General features: G+C 32.8%; 2 protein-coding genes and 1 pseudogene across 2 annotated transcripts; 1 reads left to right on the top strand and 2 right to left on the bottom strand.

The window, feature by feature from the left end:
- The first annotated feature begins 4,275 nt into the window (after positions 1–4,275).
- On the top strand, positions 4,276–7,576 carry LOC114374613 (inactive TPR repeat-containing thioredoxin TTL3-like). Its single transcript, XM_028332279.1, has 7 exons — positions 4,276–5,097; positions 5,175–5,370; positions 5,882–6,066; positions 6,147–6,480; positions 6,584–6,785; positions 6,864–6,970; positions 7,048–7,576. The coding sequence occupies exons 1-7, from the start codon at positions 4,523–4,525 to the stop codon at positions 7,201–7,203; spliced, it is 1,755 nt and encodes a 584-aa protein (XP_028188080.1). The 5' UTR covers positions 4,276–4,522; the 3' UTR covers positions 7,204–7,576.
- A 2,498-nt stretch (positions 7,577–10,074) lies between these two features.
- On the bottom strand, positions 10,075–10,485 carry LOC114373355. Its single transcript, XM_028330830.1, has one exon. It carries the CDS (start codon positions 10,483–10,485, stop codon positions 10,075–10,077), a length of 411 nt encoding a protein of 136 aa, XP_028186631.1.
- A 1,020-nt stretch (positions 10,486–11,505) lies between these two features.
- On the bottom strand, positions 11,506–16,655 carry LOC114373354 (annotated as a pseudogene).
- Positions 16,656–17,496: the final 841 nt, after the last annotated feature.

Here is a 17,496-nt window from a genome sequence, read left to right as displayed (position 1 = left end):
CAAATATTCATTTATCACAATTAATTAATCCGTGTTAGAAATTTGACTGATTATTTCTAACTGTTTTTTTTTGTTTACAAAAATTAAAAATTTTAAGATTTATAAATTCAATTTCATTACCAATGACATAAGGGTATCCAATCCCATCCTCTTTTTTTTTTTTTATTGAACTTTACTATTTTAATATTAAATATCTCTAAAGTCTAAACAGAATGTCAGAAAATGTAGCCGGAATATGCTTGGCACGAGACTCCAAACCAAACTCAAATAAGTGGATAATCGAAAAATGTTATGTGGGGCCCACAGGCCTTTGCTTTGTTGGAGGGAATATAATGGGCCCAGCTGGCACTGCACATGTCCACCTGCCACACTGTCTCCGCTTCACCCACACCACCACACCCTTCCTTCTTCCACTTTACTCCTTTTTATTGTGCCTTTCCACTTTACTACTTCCTTCAATTAACTTCATTTATTATTTATACTCTTCCTCTCTCTACCAAACTAGTAGTATCTTCATCTCGTACGCACTTCTTCCTCAATCTTATTCCCCTTATTCATTGATCAGAATGAGTTTAATTGTATTCACCATCAGCTTCTCACCATGAATCTAACCATGTGTTATTGTTTAAAGAACTCCAACTCTCAAATATTTGTCACCACACTGTTAAATAACGTGTGAATATATAGTACATCATTAATCATGGAATGTGTGTATAAATTGATATATGAGATTGTTAGAGTTTAATAAGTAATCTTGAGTATGAGTTTTAAAAATATGATTGTGTTAAATATTAAAAAAAAGTTTTGTCATCTAAAATATCTATCAGTCCTATCCAATTAAGGAGAATTGTTTTTAATAAAAAATACTTGTCATCTGAAAAAAAAACCATAATTACTTGAGTATTAAATTTTGTTATAATAAATACAGATTGAATTAAGATTAGTTCTTGTTTGAATTTTTTGTCTCAATTTGTTGATTTCATTTTAGTTGCTCATAATCATTAATATAATTGCGCGCATTTCATAATACTTTGTACTTTCTTTTATAATATTAACAATTCTATATCCTTGCATCATGAGAAAAAAAAAAGATTTAATTGTGCCTCTAATATTAACAATTCATGTTTGGTCAATGTATCATTGGTGAAGAAAAACGAACAAAAAAGCCTTTAATGGGCAAACCATGGTGCAAGTACTTTCGTTTCCCTATTCACATAATATGTAAAATTATGATCATACGAATTTAAATAAGTTGTTAAGTTAGGTGGTTAAGAACAGCAGGGTACATTATATAACTTCAGACTCTGTCGTGTTTGAATCAACGAAACTACAATATTGATTGAATTGTCAAAATTGTTGGTCTGAAGTGCACAAACATCTTCTCAAATCAACAAAAATGTGCCCCTCTCATTGGGGAACGACCGATCCCTCTTACCACTTTAAAGCATAAATGATAACTTGACTTTTATTTTATTTAGATTTAGATCTATAAACATATTAATAACTGGTCAAAGCTCAACGACCATTCTGTCATGTATAAAAGACAATGGTTGGTAGCTCTACTCCCAAACTTACCGATTTTGTGGTATGATTTTTCTTATAAAAGAATAATTCAAAAATTTCCTTAGAATATTCTTTTTCTGATCTTTCTATTCCTCTTATATGGTAAGTAATATATTAAACATATTTAATTTTTAATTTAACAAATTTGTTACGAAATAGTAGTGATTTTGTTTAATAAAAAACACGCCATAGTGTAATCTATTACACACTATGTCATTATCAATAAGACAACAATCACTGTTCCATTTTCGATGTTAAAAGTGCAAGGTGATTTCCTCCTTTTGTTTTTTTTTTTATTATTATTATTATTATAGCCACTTCTTGGCACTGGCACGTTTTAAAATCTACTGTCGTGAATAGTGGTTGTCTTCTTAATTGAGGACATGCTTAGTATTTCTTATTTTTATGCAGAAAAGTTGGATGAATATGATTATGAAATAACTTAATTTCGTCATTTTCTTATAAAAAATAATATATTTTTATTACAAAGGAAAATATCATGTAATATTTATTTATTTTTCTTGTTATAATGCAGATAATTTTTAATTTATAAAATACAAAATCATGATAATTAAAGTGATTATAATGAACATATGGTTTAAGTTAAATTGACTAAAGTAATTATGATTAATAAATATATTATTTGAATTGATTAGAAATATTTTAAATAAAGATAATTAATATATTATTTGTTATTCATAAGCAATTTTTTAATATTAAATAGTTATGATTTTCTTTGTACGTATGTTATAATTGCAATTATATTTTAAATTTTAATTAAAGATACATTGTATGTTTATAATTTACTTTTAATGTATCAATAGTTTCCAAAGACAAATATTATACTTTATAACCTTCTTTATTATGTCATATTTTCTAATTTCAAATCAATTGTAAGCATCACATTCAAAATGGTTGCAATTGCAAATATATATGAGAACAAATTAATGATAATCATTTGATCAAAATTAAAAATAATAAATTATTAATATTAAAATTTAATTACAAACATTTTTTATGAAACCACTAATATCATAATCATCATCTCTACTATCACTATTAATGTCATCCCTGTCATGTGGTGATAGAGGTAACAAACGACAACAATGTCATTGTTAACAACGACAACAATGATAATGATAATTACGATGATGAATGGTGAGTGACCGTCACCAATGTCATTGTTATTATAACCATTGTTCCTATTATCATCATCTGATAGTGACACTAGTAAAAATTGGATGGTGGGGGTGATGATCTATTCAATTTAAATGAATACCCTTTAAGTATATTGCATGTGCTCAACTTGTATTTTGAATTTATTTAAATACCAATTTTACTACATGTTTCAAAAGACGTGTTATGAAAATTATGTATAGTATTTATTTTTATTAATGAGAAAGATAAATAAAAGAGTATTTAGGACTGATCAAATAATAAGTGAGACCTAAAGCAAATTTTAAAAGAAATCTTTTACTTTAAATATGTTGGGCCTTTTTACTAACTTATGTATTTTTTTTATTAATATATGAGGACATTTTTACTTTACAAAAATACTAATAACAAATATTTTTTGTTGGTGGACTTAAAACGTAAACTTGAGTTACTTTACTCCTAAGTCGATCCTGAATATCCTTGGCTATCCATAAGAAGAAAGCTAGCCATTGAAAGAGAAGAATTTTTCCAAATGTACAATTGTTGTGACATTTTAGAATAACAAGAAAACTAGCAACACTATTACCTTCCTACTAACAAAAGATAAGGCTATATCCCAACAAAAGTAACATGAGATTATGTTTAGTATAAATATATGATTCGATTTTTTAGTTATGTTTTATTTTAAAAATAAATTATACTTTAATAACAAACATATGTGTGCCTTCAAGCAACACAAGGGCCACATGCATTCTTCCTTCCTTACTGATGATGAAGCGAGGTATCTGTAAAGATATTCCAACACTCAAGTCAAAAAGAGTGTTTTCATATGTAGGTATATGAGTATTAAAATTAGGTTATTAACCTCTCTGTTTTACCTTCCTTTGTAGCATGGGGGCAGAATCCTAGATATGATGGCCTCATGCCATGCTTTTTGCAATTACCATAACCCTTGGATTTCTTACCAATTTTTTCTTTTAATTTCGTGGATAAGTCATTCCTATCACTCATGATAGCTACTCGTTAGCAAGAAGGTGTGTCTCAAAGATACTCAAACTTTTCTAATTAACAATTATTGTGCATGTGTGAAGAGGAATACAATATTTTGATTTTGCTATATTATCTTTTCTAATTTTCAATTATATAATATAGAAATAAATTTACTATCATCATTTATTTCTTGGCTAGGGAATATGTTTACATTTTCTATTTATCAATATTTTTCTATGTAACAACCAGCAATAAGTAAAAAAAAAATCTAATTTTAATTCTCAGTTAAAGCATCATTTCAACTCTTGATTTTATAAAGCATTTTACTTTAGTTCTTTAATTTATATAAAAAAATATTTATTTCAATACTTTCACTTTACATTTTATTGTCATCATTTTACACAAGAAAAACTATTTAAAAGTCATAACAAAACTTTTACAAAATCCTATAAAAAAACCACGCCCACAATTTTCGCGAGGTAAACGCAGGTTTACTCAGCTAGTAAAGTAAAGTAAAGTAATGTCACACATTACATCAGCATCATCATATTTAAGAGAAAGGATAGAAAGAGAGAGAAAACTCCAATCACTCTCTCTTTACTATTTACAGTATCACAAAATTCACTTTCTCACTTACAAAACACCCATCACTCCCTCAAACAAAGCCTCTCTTCTCTCCCAATCAGATTCGATTCTTCTCACGTAGTAACGACCAGCATTCTCTCTTCATCGTTTTCCAACCTCCTATAATATAACCATCAACAAAACAAAATAAACAACCTTAAAAAGCACGAACAAACATAAACACATAACAATGTCCAACACTCTGCAGCAACAGAGTCCCGAATCGAAACGACTCGATCTGGGTTCCAACGCTCGCCGGCCATGCCACCGGAGATCGGTCTCCGCCGGAGCTCCGTTAATTTATTCCGGCGGAGCAACCTTGCTCCCGAGCGGGAACATTTGCCCGTCGGGAAAGATCCTCAAACCCGGTTTACCCTCTCGCGGGCCGAACCGGACCGACGTGTTGGGCTCGGGCACCGTGAACTACGGCCGGGGCAGCATAGTGCGCGGTGGCTCGGGCAATATTCCGGTGCCCGCGGCCGCACCGCCGCTTACGGTGAAGCGCGCGATGAGCGGCTCCGATCCCGAGGAAGTGAAGAGGGCTGGGAATGAATTGTACAGAGGCGGGAACTTTGTAGAGGCGCTGGCAATGTACGATCGCGCCGTCGCCATCTCGCCGGGAAACGCCGCATGCCGGAGCAACCGCGCGGCGGCGCTCACGGCGCTGGGGAGGCTCGCCGAGGCCGCGAGGGAGTGCCTCGAGGCGGTAAAGTTGAACCCTGCTTATGCCAGGGCGCACAAGAGACTTGCTTCTCTTTATCTAAGGTAATGTAATAATGGAAATTTGGATTTGGATTTGCATTTGAATCTGAATTTGAGTTTGGAATTGGAACTTGGTGTAGATTTGGGCAGGTTGAGAATTCGCGGCGGCACTTGTGTCTCTCTGGGAATCAAGAGGATCAGTCTGAGGAGCAGAAGCTGGTGTTGTTGGAGAAGCATTTGAATCGATGCGCCGATGCGCGAAAATTCGGTGATTGGAAGAGGGTGCTTAGGGAATCAGAAGCAGCCATTGCTGTTGGAGCAGATTTTTCGCCTCAGGTAGTTTTCAAATTTCTGATCTTTCCGTGGTCTATGTTAGAGATGTAATATAAAATTATTTGCTTGTCTTTGTTTAATAGCATAGAATTTTAGGTTATTTAGGTTGTTATTGGTTTCTGTCTTCCAAAACTGTTTTTAGTTTCCAAAATGAATGGTTGCTCTGCTGGCTGGTGCTGAGTGTAGTGCAAGGGACAGAAAAGTGTGCAATTGATGGAGAAATTGAACAAGTTTTAATAATGTCTTCCGGTCACTTGCTTTGGAAACAATTTTTAGAATTTAATAGATTTTGGATGGTAAATTGATTGGTAAGTAGTGTAAAATTATCTTAGAAAACTGTTTTTTAAATATAAAAAAAAGTGAGAAGAGAATCAATCAGGTCCTTAGTTTGTGGTATGGTGTTAGGAATCAAGTATAAAATCATCCTCACATCTTTACTTGTTAGTTTAAGCTTTTAGGATAGTTGGTTTGTGACAATTTGTGTTGGGCTAACTTGTTGGATTGCTACTTACAGATTGTTGCTTGCAAGGTGGAAGCCTATTTAAAACTGCATCAACTTGAAGATGCTGATTCCAGTCTCTTGAATGTTCCGAAGTTGGAAGGTTGTCCTCCAGCGTGTTCTCAGACCAAGTTCTTTGGTATGGTTGGCGAAGCCTATGTTCCTTTCGTGTGTGCACAGGTTGAGATGGCGTTGGGAAGGTAAACACTAAACACCCTAGACTCGAAATCCAAAGCTATGTAAAACTTTTGAGTGAGGAACAAGTAATGGATTGTTGCAGGTTTGAGAATGCTGTTGCGGCTGCAGAAAAGGCTAGCATGTTAGATTACGGTAATGTTGAAGTTGGTAGGATTGTAAATGTCGTGAAAATGGTGGCAAGAGCTCGTTCGAGGGGCAATGAACTTTTCAGCTCTGGCATGTTCTCTGAAGCTTGTTCTGCTTATGGGGAGGGCCTCAAGTATGACAACTCCAACCATGTTCTATATTGCAATAGGGCAATTTGTTGGTCTAAACTTGGACTGTGGGAACAATCGGTTCAAGACTGCAGCCAAGCTCTTAACATTCAACCAAATTACACCAAGGCCCTTTTCCGCAGGGCTGCATCAAACACAAAGGTGAATTCACTTGCATAGTGCATGTTGGGTGTGTGTGTTCATTGTTGTTTTGTTCTCTGGAGTTGATTCATTGTCGTTTTTAAGATGCATGATCTTGTTGCAGCTTGAAAGATGGTCCGAAGTTGTTAAAGATTACCAGGCCTTAAAACGTGAACTCCCTAACGACAATGAAGTTGCCGAGTCTCTTCGTCAGGCTCAACTAGCATTAGAAAAATCTCGACAAATGGTGTATGGTACTAGGTTTGGAGTTGAAGTTGAACAAATCTGTTCATTAGACAAATTTAAAGCTGCATTAGCCTCTGCAGGTAATTATCTAAACATGTTGACTCAGCATTTTTCTTGCTTTATTCATACTTTTTTTTAATGAAAATTTTAAATTTCAGGTATATCGGTAGTATACTTCAAAGAGGCATCAAATGAACTATGTGAGGAATTATCTCCATTCATAAATACATTGTGTGTTAGATATCCCTCAGTTAAATTTATCAAGGTAAACAGATAAGTGACTTTTTTATACTTCCTAATATAATTGTCGTCTCTCTAATTTTCTTTAAAATTTAACTGCAGGTGGACGTGGAGGAGTGTCTAGCAATAGCAAAAGCAGAAAGCATAAGAAGTGTTCCAACCTTCAAAATTTATAAAAATGGAGAGAAGGTAAAGGACATGATCCGGCCAACACATCAGTTATTAGAGGACTCAGTAAGAAAAAGTAGTAGTCTCTAGATACAAGAATTCATACACATTATTTGCATTCACATGCATGCAACTAAAAACCACAGCAATATTGAAGAAGGTGCTCCAAGGATGCACCAAGCCCTGTTCAGTTCAAATTAGGAATTTCAGCTTTCCCTGTGATACACACATGGATACCAATTTTTCGCCAGCAGCAAAACCTGAGATAGATTTTAGATAGCATTTTTGAAATCATATATGTATATCTTTTGCCCGGCATCTAATGTGCTTCCTATTTCCTTCTTTATATCAAGCCCAAAAGTGTTGTACTTCTTCCCTCCATATTGTATTAGATTTAGATAACCTCAAACAGAAAAAGAAAAAAAAAGAAAAAAGAAATTATCCATGGTGATTTTGGCAGGTATTTAACTCTCTCTTATCTTTCATTAAAAGAAAATATAAAATTATCTCTAAGGATGTTAATTAGATCGGATTGATTTTTTCATTGAATTAAATTGAATAATTCAAAAAAGTCAATTAAACTGGTTTAAATTGATTTAGTTTACTTCAAGCGTGAAGCAAGCTAATTATATATAACTAATTTATTTCTCAAATGTTTTTCTTTTCTTTTCTTTTCATATCAAACAAATCCTGCTAACCTTTTTTTAAAACTTTTAAACTTGCATATTTTATATACCTTGCATAATTTAGTTCTCAAGACTAATATTTTTTCTTGTCCTTCATTAAACGTGCATAAATTAAACTTTTAAACCTGCTAACCAAATCCTGTTAATTAGGTTTTAATATTTCTTTATTTTTTTATATATTTCTTAATTGATATTGACTTTCTTATCTAGTACTATTAAATGTCTGATTATGTTTACTATTCAACAATGTGATGTTCTAGATAAAGAGATTAACGAGACATATAAAATTATAATTGTAAAAAGTTAAATATTAATTGAAAATAATATTAATTCCTGGAATCGATTTAATTATATATGTACAAATATTGAAGAATAAAACCTGAAGTAAATATTCTTTTTTATATAAAATAAAAATGATAGAATAAAAACTTTAAAAGTATATTATATTTATTAGCCTAACACGATGACCTGAAGTAAATCAATTCAATCTTAATTAAATTTGTTTGATACTTTTTTTTATCAGCGGGAAAGAAAGCAAGAAAACATATTATTTTGTATCTTACTATTTATAAGATCCAAATATCTAATTCATCAAGATTAAGAAAAGTGATTAAGTCAGTTGATAAAAATAAATTTATCTTAAATTTATTATTATTTTTTTAAAATTATTATTTTCATTAATATTCATCTCTTTTTTTAATTATTTATCACTATATTCTTCCTCTTTCTTAATTAAGGATAGTTTTAGTCTAAAAATAAGTAATATACAAAATATTATAGATTAAATCTTATAAAAATAAATAAATATCATTTTAAATTTGAGTTTATGAGAGTAATGTCTAACCGTAACTACTCTTACAAATTTGTTTGATATAGATTAACTTGAAAATTAATTAAAAAAATCAATTAAATTTGATCTATTTGAATTTTACTTCATCCTAAATTTCAACAAAACTAACCACCATTGAAGTCGAACACTCTTATATGCCACAATGTCCGAAGGGTTAAGACCAAAATTTGTCACAATTAATGTTAATTACATTGCAAAACGCTTACACGTGCAATTTCAACAAAATTTGATGAATTTTAAAGTGTCTGAAGCACACACATTAAGTGGTGGTTGTGGTTCACGCAGGCTGTATCTGTGCATTACATTTCACATTAACAATTGAAGGACAAAGTGTATGTATACTCGAAATACTTTGAATTTTCAGTTGTAGACGCGACTATATTTAGTGTGTTTGGTTACGATTAAATAAACGCACGTATACTGCATTAATTCCTTCCATGTCCAACATAAAAGCTATTCTTTGTAACTTGTATATATATACGCACGTAGGGGTAATAAACACGAAATCAAACACGCGCTAATGTTTGCCTGTGCTTCAAATTGAACTGTCTTCTTTATAAAAGAAATGCTTGTAAAAGATAAAAATAAAAATACTACTAAGGCATTTGGTCTTTAATTAAAAAAAGTAGGTACTAGTAGTTATTTTTGTTTTGCCAGTTTTATTCTTCTAAATACTTATTTTAAAACAGAAGTGCACCAGAGGAAACGACCCAACCCAAGGATCCAAGTTACCATATCACTCCCTGGGGTAACACCTGTAGGCCTGCTCATCTGTATTAATGCAAATTAATAAATCATTTGGACAATTTTACTATATTATTTAAACTCCCACTGAAGTGATCAGCGAATGAGGATGATCATATATCCAGTTTACCCTGTCAACTCGATCAATTTGCCAAAATAAAAAATCTACGTTAGATCCAGTAATCATGTTAAATCGAATTAGGGGTCGAGAAGAATGTGTGAATTGTTGTATACCTCTAATGCATGCCTCTGATTTTTAAGGATAAAAAAACAAACAAGGTTAAATCGGATGAAAGAAAAACATAACTTGATCATAATGGAGTTGAATATTGAATTTATATTCTTCTTATTTTATATTACAAATGTGATAGATAGCGTGATCAGAAATGAAAAGAGTTATAGAAACAAATGGGTACGTAGAAATTTGATGAAAGAAAAAGTAAGTGTATAGCAATACTAATTTAACTCAAAAGTTTATCGCTTCCATATCAATTATTCTTCATATAAAAAAAGATAAATAAACAAAAAACATCAGATATCATAACCTTGACATATAGCAGCTCAATTAAATCCCATTACATAGTAGAGAATCAAAGCTATTATTTCTTATTATTTCACCCCATGCACATCACCTATAATATATAGTATCATCTTCATGATGAACATTTGTTAACTATGTGATCACTGGCCAGCAGCAAATGCCTCAACAGGGAAAGTCTTGGTGATACCAGCAAGACTCTTGAAGTTAATCTTCCCAGTTGGAGGGTCATCCACAGTGATCTCACTCACTGGTGGCCACAGCATGAGCTCTTTGGCCTTCACACCCTTCAACTTCTTTATCTTCTTCTTAGAAATATACCCTTTTATCTCAGTGTCATAGCTCACCAACTTGCTTATCAACTTGAACTCATGCTCCACCTTCTTCTTCTGCACTATCCACATGTATCCCGTGCCCTTCACGTACCCTACTTCGATGACATCGGCCAGAGGGAGAAGCCCCTCCGGAAGCTCGAATTCTTGCAGCAGCGAAGCCGCGAGTTTTAGGCCTTCCTCGTGACCCTTCTTCACAACTCCTCCTTCCTTTTCTGCCATGTTGTTTGTGTTGAAGAGATATAGAGAAAGTGTTTTTTTGTTGGTTTTGGAATTAGTCTTGGTTTGTTGGTTGGTGAGGTTTTTGATTTGTGTGTGTATATACAGATTTTGCTTGGAAGGGACAAATTTTGTGCTTTGCAGAGATCGAAGTGAATTTCTTTGTATGCACCGTCCGTTTTGCTTTTCTTCACCGGCTTGTCAACATGCACTTGTTTTATAGAGTGTTGTTGTATTGTAGTGAAAATTAACGTAAATTTTATAGGACGTGGGTGTGATTTTCTAGAAATAGTAACCGAGGGTGAGACATGTGCAAGATGACATAAAACCAATCTGATCAACCAAAGAATACTTGGTGGGTACTTTGGGGGGTATCAAAAAGTATGTGTGTTTTGTTTCCGTATGTGATTTAAAATCAGAAAATGGGATAGTAACATGAAACATCGGTGATTTAGTCTTAAGGAGAGAGTTGTCCATAAACCAGTTTTAATTGATTGAATTTGAGCAATTAAAAGACCAGATAAAAAAATAAAAGGGTTTTTTTTTTCTTAAACTGAGCATGCAAGAAGAAAAAAAATTGGGCATTTGTTTTATTTACCATAAGCTCCGTAGGGTGTGTAAATAATTATCTCTGTCGTGAATGGTTCCATATTTTTTGTGCACAAGCACTCGCAATTTCAAACTAAACAGCATAAAATGGATATAGTTTTATCTGGGGTACTTTAAGAAATTTCATTTAATTGACTTTTCCCAAAAGAATAGGTAATGCTTAAATGTGATCTGCAATGTTGTTAGATTTGAATTGGTTGTCGACTTTGTAAGGACATTGGATTATTAGTTGAACTAGTAAATCACTAATTAAGCAGCATGGACTGATATACATGCTACAAATTTCAAAAGACATCATAATCTATAAATTTCATAGATTGAAAAGTTATTCAAAAACTTGTCAAGTTATCAGTTAACTTGGATTAATATTCATTTGACTGGTTAACCGAGCTGAATAAGATAACACCACATGAATGATAGTGAACATCAATTGATTGCTATTTTTTGAAGATACAATATTTATCAATTATTACAAACATTTCCTAATGAATCATTTCATACATATCTTACTTTACACAACCAATTTCATTCTGATAAAAAAAAATAGACAATTAATTTCATTGTTATTATTATTGTTGTGAAAGCTGCAACAAGTTGTATAGTTATTATTCCCATCTCCAAATATATGGTCACTTGACTGTCTCCTCCATGTGAGGCTTCTCTATAAACAAGTGAATGATGGCAAATCCAGTGAAGCTCTCGCAATAGACTTGTATTCTTCGAGTTTCTCCAATTCCGTTGACGTGAATTCCTGTTCATGCGCACAAATTTTGACATAAAAAGTAGGGACACAAATAAGATATTGGAAAGAAAAGGCTTTTGGAGCAAAAAGATATATTTTTCAAATGACCATAAACCTTCCCTAATTATAAGATATGAATAATTTTGTTCTATATGCATCTATGGTCCTCATCATGAGCACTTGGTTGCAGAAAAACAACCACCTAGCAAGATTATTCCATCAAAAGGGCATCATTGACATTACCTTGTTATCCCACGCTCTTATGTAGCCAACAAGATGGATTTGCATCTTCTGCTTATGTTTAAGGTCACTGTTTGCATCAATAAGATAAACATGCTGCAAAATGAGCCACAAGTAATCTCCATTAATGACAACCATTAGCATGGTCAAAAGAATATTATGCATCATCATAGAATCAAAGAAAGGATCAAACAAAGACACAGAATTATTAGGCCCATAAATATGTCTCATTGCAGAAAAACAATGTAGTTGTCCAAACTGAGTTTGGATTCAAGTATAAAAAAACCCATGATAAATGTGTAATGTGCTTCCGTTCTAAAACTCTTTTAAGAATTCCTTAGACACAATAGCACAAGAATACTAAAAGGTGCATCAGAAGTTCCTGACATGTACCGAAAAAAATTGTACAGTTTTATAATTGACCACTCACTATTCTTTTGTAGCCAACACAGGAGAAGTCAATATTAATGCTAACCAATATCTTGAAGTTTCCATCTGTATCGACCTTGGCCCAACCGAAGTAAAGCCCAACAGCTTGATCAGGAAAAACAAGTGTTGCATTCTCTGGATCAAGTAATTAAAACTTATCAGATTGATAATACCATGTTAAACTAAGAAGCTAAGAAACTAATTTTGATGAGAACGGGTATGCTAGTTGCTTGGAATATACAAATATTAGTGCATTCCTACTCAGTTTGAAGAGTATGCTCTTGGAAGATTACTAATTAATCCAATGTCATAACAGCATCTAATTAGATTTGGGAACATGGAAGCTCAAGCTCAAGAGAGGTGTATAATTTGTTGTTCATGTTACCAATTACAGCTACATTTAGATTACTGTTTGTTGGAGGTTGTTCAATGTACTTTTGGAAGACTTGTACCGGTAATCCAAACATGCACTACTAATTTTATGAAATGAAAGAGATGGAATTTCACAAACCTGTCGCTTCCTCTAGACATCCACTAACATACAAACCACTCAGATGTATTGGGTCAATAGGTAGTGTGTTATCTAACCCTGCCAACATTAGTTTCAAAAATTACTCCGATCAGAAGACATGGTATTTAGAGAAACCAATCAACATACTAAGAAACTGATAAGTGCATTACAGTCATCAAAAGGTGGAAGACCCCATAGCTCAGGTTGAAACTCTAAAAGTGAGTGAAGAACAACATTTGCTAGCCCGTGACAATCAGCTTCCCTTCGAGATGGGACAGCCACTATCTTCATTTTTGCAGCATTGGCTGCCTTGACACCAACCCTGTTAAAGTACATTGGAGAACATAAATTATATGTAGCAAATATGAATATTAAATGACAGGGATCCACGTGGCTGCGCAAAAGGTGAATAACAAACTTGGCAGCAGATGCTGTGATATATCCTGATGGTGAATCAAAGCAGTGAAAGTGATATGCTCAATCTCCAGAGATGAATACCTAGTAGGGGATAGATTATGCATTATGAGAATTTTTAAAATAACACAGTTCAGAATTAATAGGCAACGAACGTCTGATCTAAGACCATGGATGTGATCTCAATAAACTAACAAGGCGAGTCCTAATAGGAGGGATTGAAAAAAAATCAAGTTTAACTTCATTATAATGTTAATTTCAGCCAAGAGGTTTATCTAATTGCATAGTGTCACATACATGCTTCTATTATAGTGTCGCATACACTTCAATTATAGGCTTCATCACTGGCAGTACAGTGGCCTTTTAATCTGTGATCACTCTCTGCTTTGAATTATCTTGCCAACTTTAGATGTCACACAGCATTCAGACCCCAAAATTATCTTGTCTAGATTAGAATTTACTGTCAGTTTTTCATGCAACCAAAAGCTTAATAAAAACCTCAATAGCAAAATGAATCATACACAGTCTGCAGAAACTCTGGGAGACTTACAAGGAATCCTCAATCACCAGGCAATTAACTGCATCTACACATATTTTCTTGGCAGCTTCTTCAAATCTGCAACAATTAGACTTTTTACTACTGTGATGAAATTGGAAGAGTATAGTTGACAGAGAAAATGAACTTTCCAACTAAACAAAAGATGGAAAAAATGAGAAAACGTTGGGAGATCAGGATTCTGGAGGAAAAATTATATAATGTAATGGCATGGCATTAAAATAATCGTAGTTGATTATTTACTTTTAATCTTGACAAATTCTGCTAAAACTTGGGATGGTGGATACTTATTTGCTACTGGAAATATGTTACAGTTGTTCATTACCGATAGATCCACTTCTACTCAAGGCTTTATATGTTTCCTCTATGATAGGTCAAAGTTCATAAGTAGAATCTTAAAAATATGGAGAAGGCTTCCCAGACTTAACTTGATCACTTCCAAGAATTACAGAAAAGCTTTCTTTCCAACCTACAAAAACCAAGATATGCATAAAACAAAAAAATTTAAGCAGGAAACTATATGTCAATGAGGAAAGGTAAAAGTGTTCATAACCCAAACGAAAGTATACAAGAAGAAATTTAATAAAGGTGGATAATTTTTGGGAGCCTTTCCAAAGCAGATACTTTAGCTGGGACTTAGCTACAAGCAATTGGCATTCTCGGCTACTAATCAGATGACAAGTCAAAAACCTTTAAGTTTTCACTACAAGTAAATTTGGACAAATTTTGGACATTGTAATTGATTTAAGAAGTATGGCTAAGGATTAAACTTTATCAATTGGAGATCATGCTTTTTTAATACTATATAATTATCAAATATTCTTCCAAATTTCATCATTTATATAGATTATGGCCGATCAAATTTAAAGACATTTTAGGCTAGTCATTTCATTGATTACAAAACCTTCAGCTAAAAAAGAAAAGAAAAGAAGAATTAAAACTATATTGTTATCTTTGGCAGAAGTTGCTTAAGAAACTAGTACCCGTGTGTCTACATTGATTGCAAATGTAGTTTTCTTAACTTCTCAGTAATCAATTCAGAAATCAGAAGTAATAGCTAGAATGGCAAGCTGACATGTAATACTCCTTGAAATTGAAAGACTTAAAATTGAAAGTCAGTAATAAACAAGTAGCTAGTCCACAGGACACAACCTTTGTGATGAGAAATTTTTGCATCTACATATTCTCGCAAGGAATTTGAGGCAAGACCCATTGGCACTCCATTTTTCTGGAGATGTTTGACAAGGCGATTAGAGGGCAAGCCCTGGTGCAGCGGTAAAGTTGTGCCTTGGTGACTTGTTGGTCATGGGTTCGAATCCGGAAACAGCCTCTTTGCATATGCAAGGGTAAGGCTGCGTACAACATCCCTCCCCCATACCTTCGCATAGCGAAGAGCCTCCGGGCAATGGGGTACGAAGTTTTTTTTGACAAGGCGATTAGCACCAGGTAATGCTTTGGCCTTTGCCCACCTAAATCAATTTATGATTTGAAAATAAGAACCAGTGAATGTATAAGCAATTCAAATATGATAGTTTCCAATTGGAATGACTAAAGTTATTGAAAAAAAAAAGTGCATTGCTTTGAAAACAGGTTCATTTCAGAAGATATTTAACAACCTAACTAGAACTTTTGAACTATTTTCAACCTTCCATTCTAACTAAATATCTTCATATCAGTCTGGCCTCAGCTTTAGGTTGCATTTATTACGTATAGAGGGAAAAACAAAGGAAATAGGATGATTAAAAACAAATTCTCACTGTTGATTGATTCTGTGTTTTGGTTTTTAAAACACTTCTTTTGAAAATAATTTTCAAAACTTGATAGATTTTGAATGACAAATTGGTTATTTAGTAATGCAATTTTTTTTGAGAAAATAGTTTTTAAAACAAAAAAGTGAGAAAAGAATAAAAAAATGCCCTTATTGATACCTTTCCCTGTAGAGAGGAGTGATTTCTTTGATAAATTGGTCAGGAGTCAATGGAAGTTCATAGTCATTTACAATTATAGCTGCTGAATCCTTTTGTGTCATCCCCAACCTCTTCTTCTCTTCCTTCTCCCTGTCAAGTTCTTTCCCATACCTTGCCAAAAAACTCATTCAAAACACCCCTTGTTGCCCTTTCTGAACACCAATCACCAACACACACACACACACATGGTTCAGAAAGAACTCAAAAGAAACAAAGTTTCATCAACACTTTAGTTAAAGAGAACAACAGGAATAATCGAGAATACCAGTATTCAAAAGGGTGCCATCCAAGTCAAAAATGACAGCCAAAACCTTGGCTCCTTCATTGCAGCCTTTGGACTCACAGCAGCAACTCATGTCAGTTTGCACCAAAATTTGAAGCTATAAATTTTTTTGATGGCAACAAGGTGTGGTGGGTGAGTGGATAACTCACTGCCCTATTAATAAAAATATACTACAAAGAAGACAAGATCTATGTGTTTATGGATATCCAACTTGAAGGGCATTCCATTCTATTCTATTCCATAAGTAGTGCACAAGTTGTATATGGTTGTGGACCCTTTGAGATCTTTAAGGAACAAGCAAACAATGAAACAGAACAAAAGAATCATTAACTAATGCAATCTGAATGGCATAATAAAATTTTGTGTTTCAGACACCATTCAAATTGCAGATGGATTTAAAACCACAGTCTGCTGTTATCACATTCTCACTGTTCTCCGTCACGTCAAGCATAAATTCTCAGCGCTAGTTGGTGGCGTCACCAGCATGATCCTGTGGATATTCCGTTTACACTGTCAAATGAGAACGTGAAGCATTCTTCTTCGTAGAATTTGGAGATGCTAAAATGGAAAAATAGGTTAATTAAAAATTAACGAAATGAATTTTGAATTTTCTCATATTAATTATGAATGTGTATATAATAAGAATAAATAAGTAACACATTGATGTTAGTAATTAAACTCATAATAGTTTTAACAGTTAACTTTTTAATGAATTTAATTAGAATTTACTACATTATCATTTGATTATAAGTTTTTAAGGGTGTATTTATTTAAGATTTTAAGACTTTTAAAAAAAATAAAGTTAAGGTATTCAATCAAAATTTTTAAATAATAAAAATAAGTTTTGTGATATTCATTTAGGACTATTAGAATTTTTTAAGAAATTCAATAAAATTCGTTAGTATTTTATTAAGATTTTTTATAACTTAAAAAAAATCTTTTGGTATTCAAAAGTATATAAATTTTGATGAATTTTTTCTTAAGATGAATTTTAGTGGATTTCATGAGATTTTTTTTTAAAAAAAATACACATTAAACAATCTCAATGAAACTCTTGAGATTTCGTGAGTCATAATTTTTTTTTTTTTTACTATTTCGACCAATGTTTAACCTGAAATGTTTGATCTGAGAGATTTTTCAAATTATTTAAATTTGGGAGGCATCTTGACTACATGTTTATACTATAAATGAACATGAGTACATATGAACGTGAGAGATATATAATTTTAATAAATATGAGAAGTTAACTATAAGTGGATAAAT

Source organism: Glycine soja, chromosome 11, assembly GCF_004193775.1.
Source record: "Glycine soja cultivar W05 chromosome 11, ASM419377v2, whole genome shotgun sequence".
NCBI classification, from domain to species: Eukaryota; Viridiplantae; Streptophyta; class Magnoliopsida; order Fabales; family Fabaceae; genus Glycine; species Glycine soja.
This window is presented reverse-complemented; position numbering and strand designations above follow the sequence as displayed.

Coding starts and splice junctions, on each gene's coding strand:
- LOC114373355 (XM_028330830.1), bottom strand. CDS start 10,485: ATGGCAGAAAAGGAAGGAGGAGTTGTGAAGAAGGGTCACGAGGAAGGC.
- LOC114374613 (XM_028332279.1), top strand. CDS start 4,523: ATGTCCAACACTCTGCAGCAACAGAGTCCCGAATCGAAACGACTCGAT. Junction 5,098..5,174: donor CTTGCTTCTCTTTATCTAAG/GTAATGTAATAA, acceptor AACTTGGTGTAG/ATTTGGGCAGGTTGAGAATT. Junction 6,971..7,047: donor CCTCAGTTAAATTTATCAAG/GTAAACAGATAA, acceptor ATTTAACTGCAG/GTGGACGTGGAGGAGTGTCT.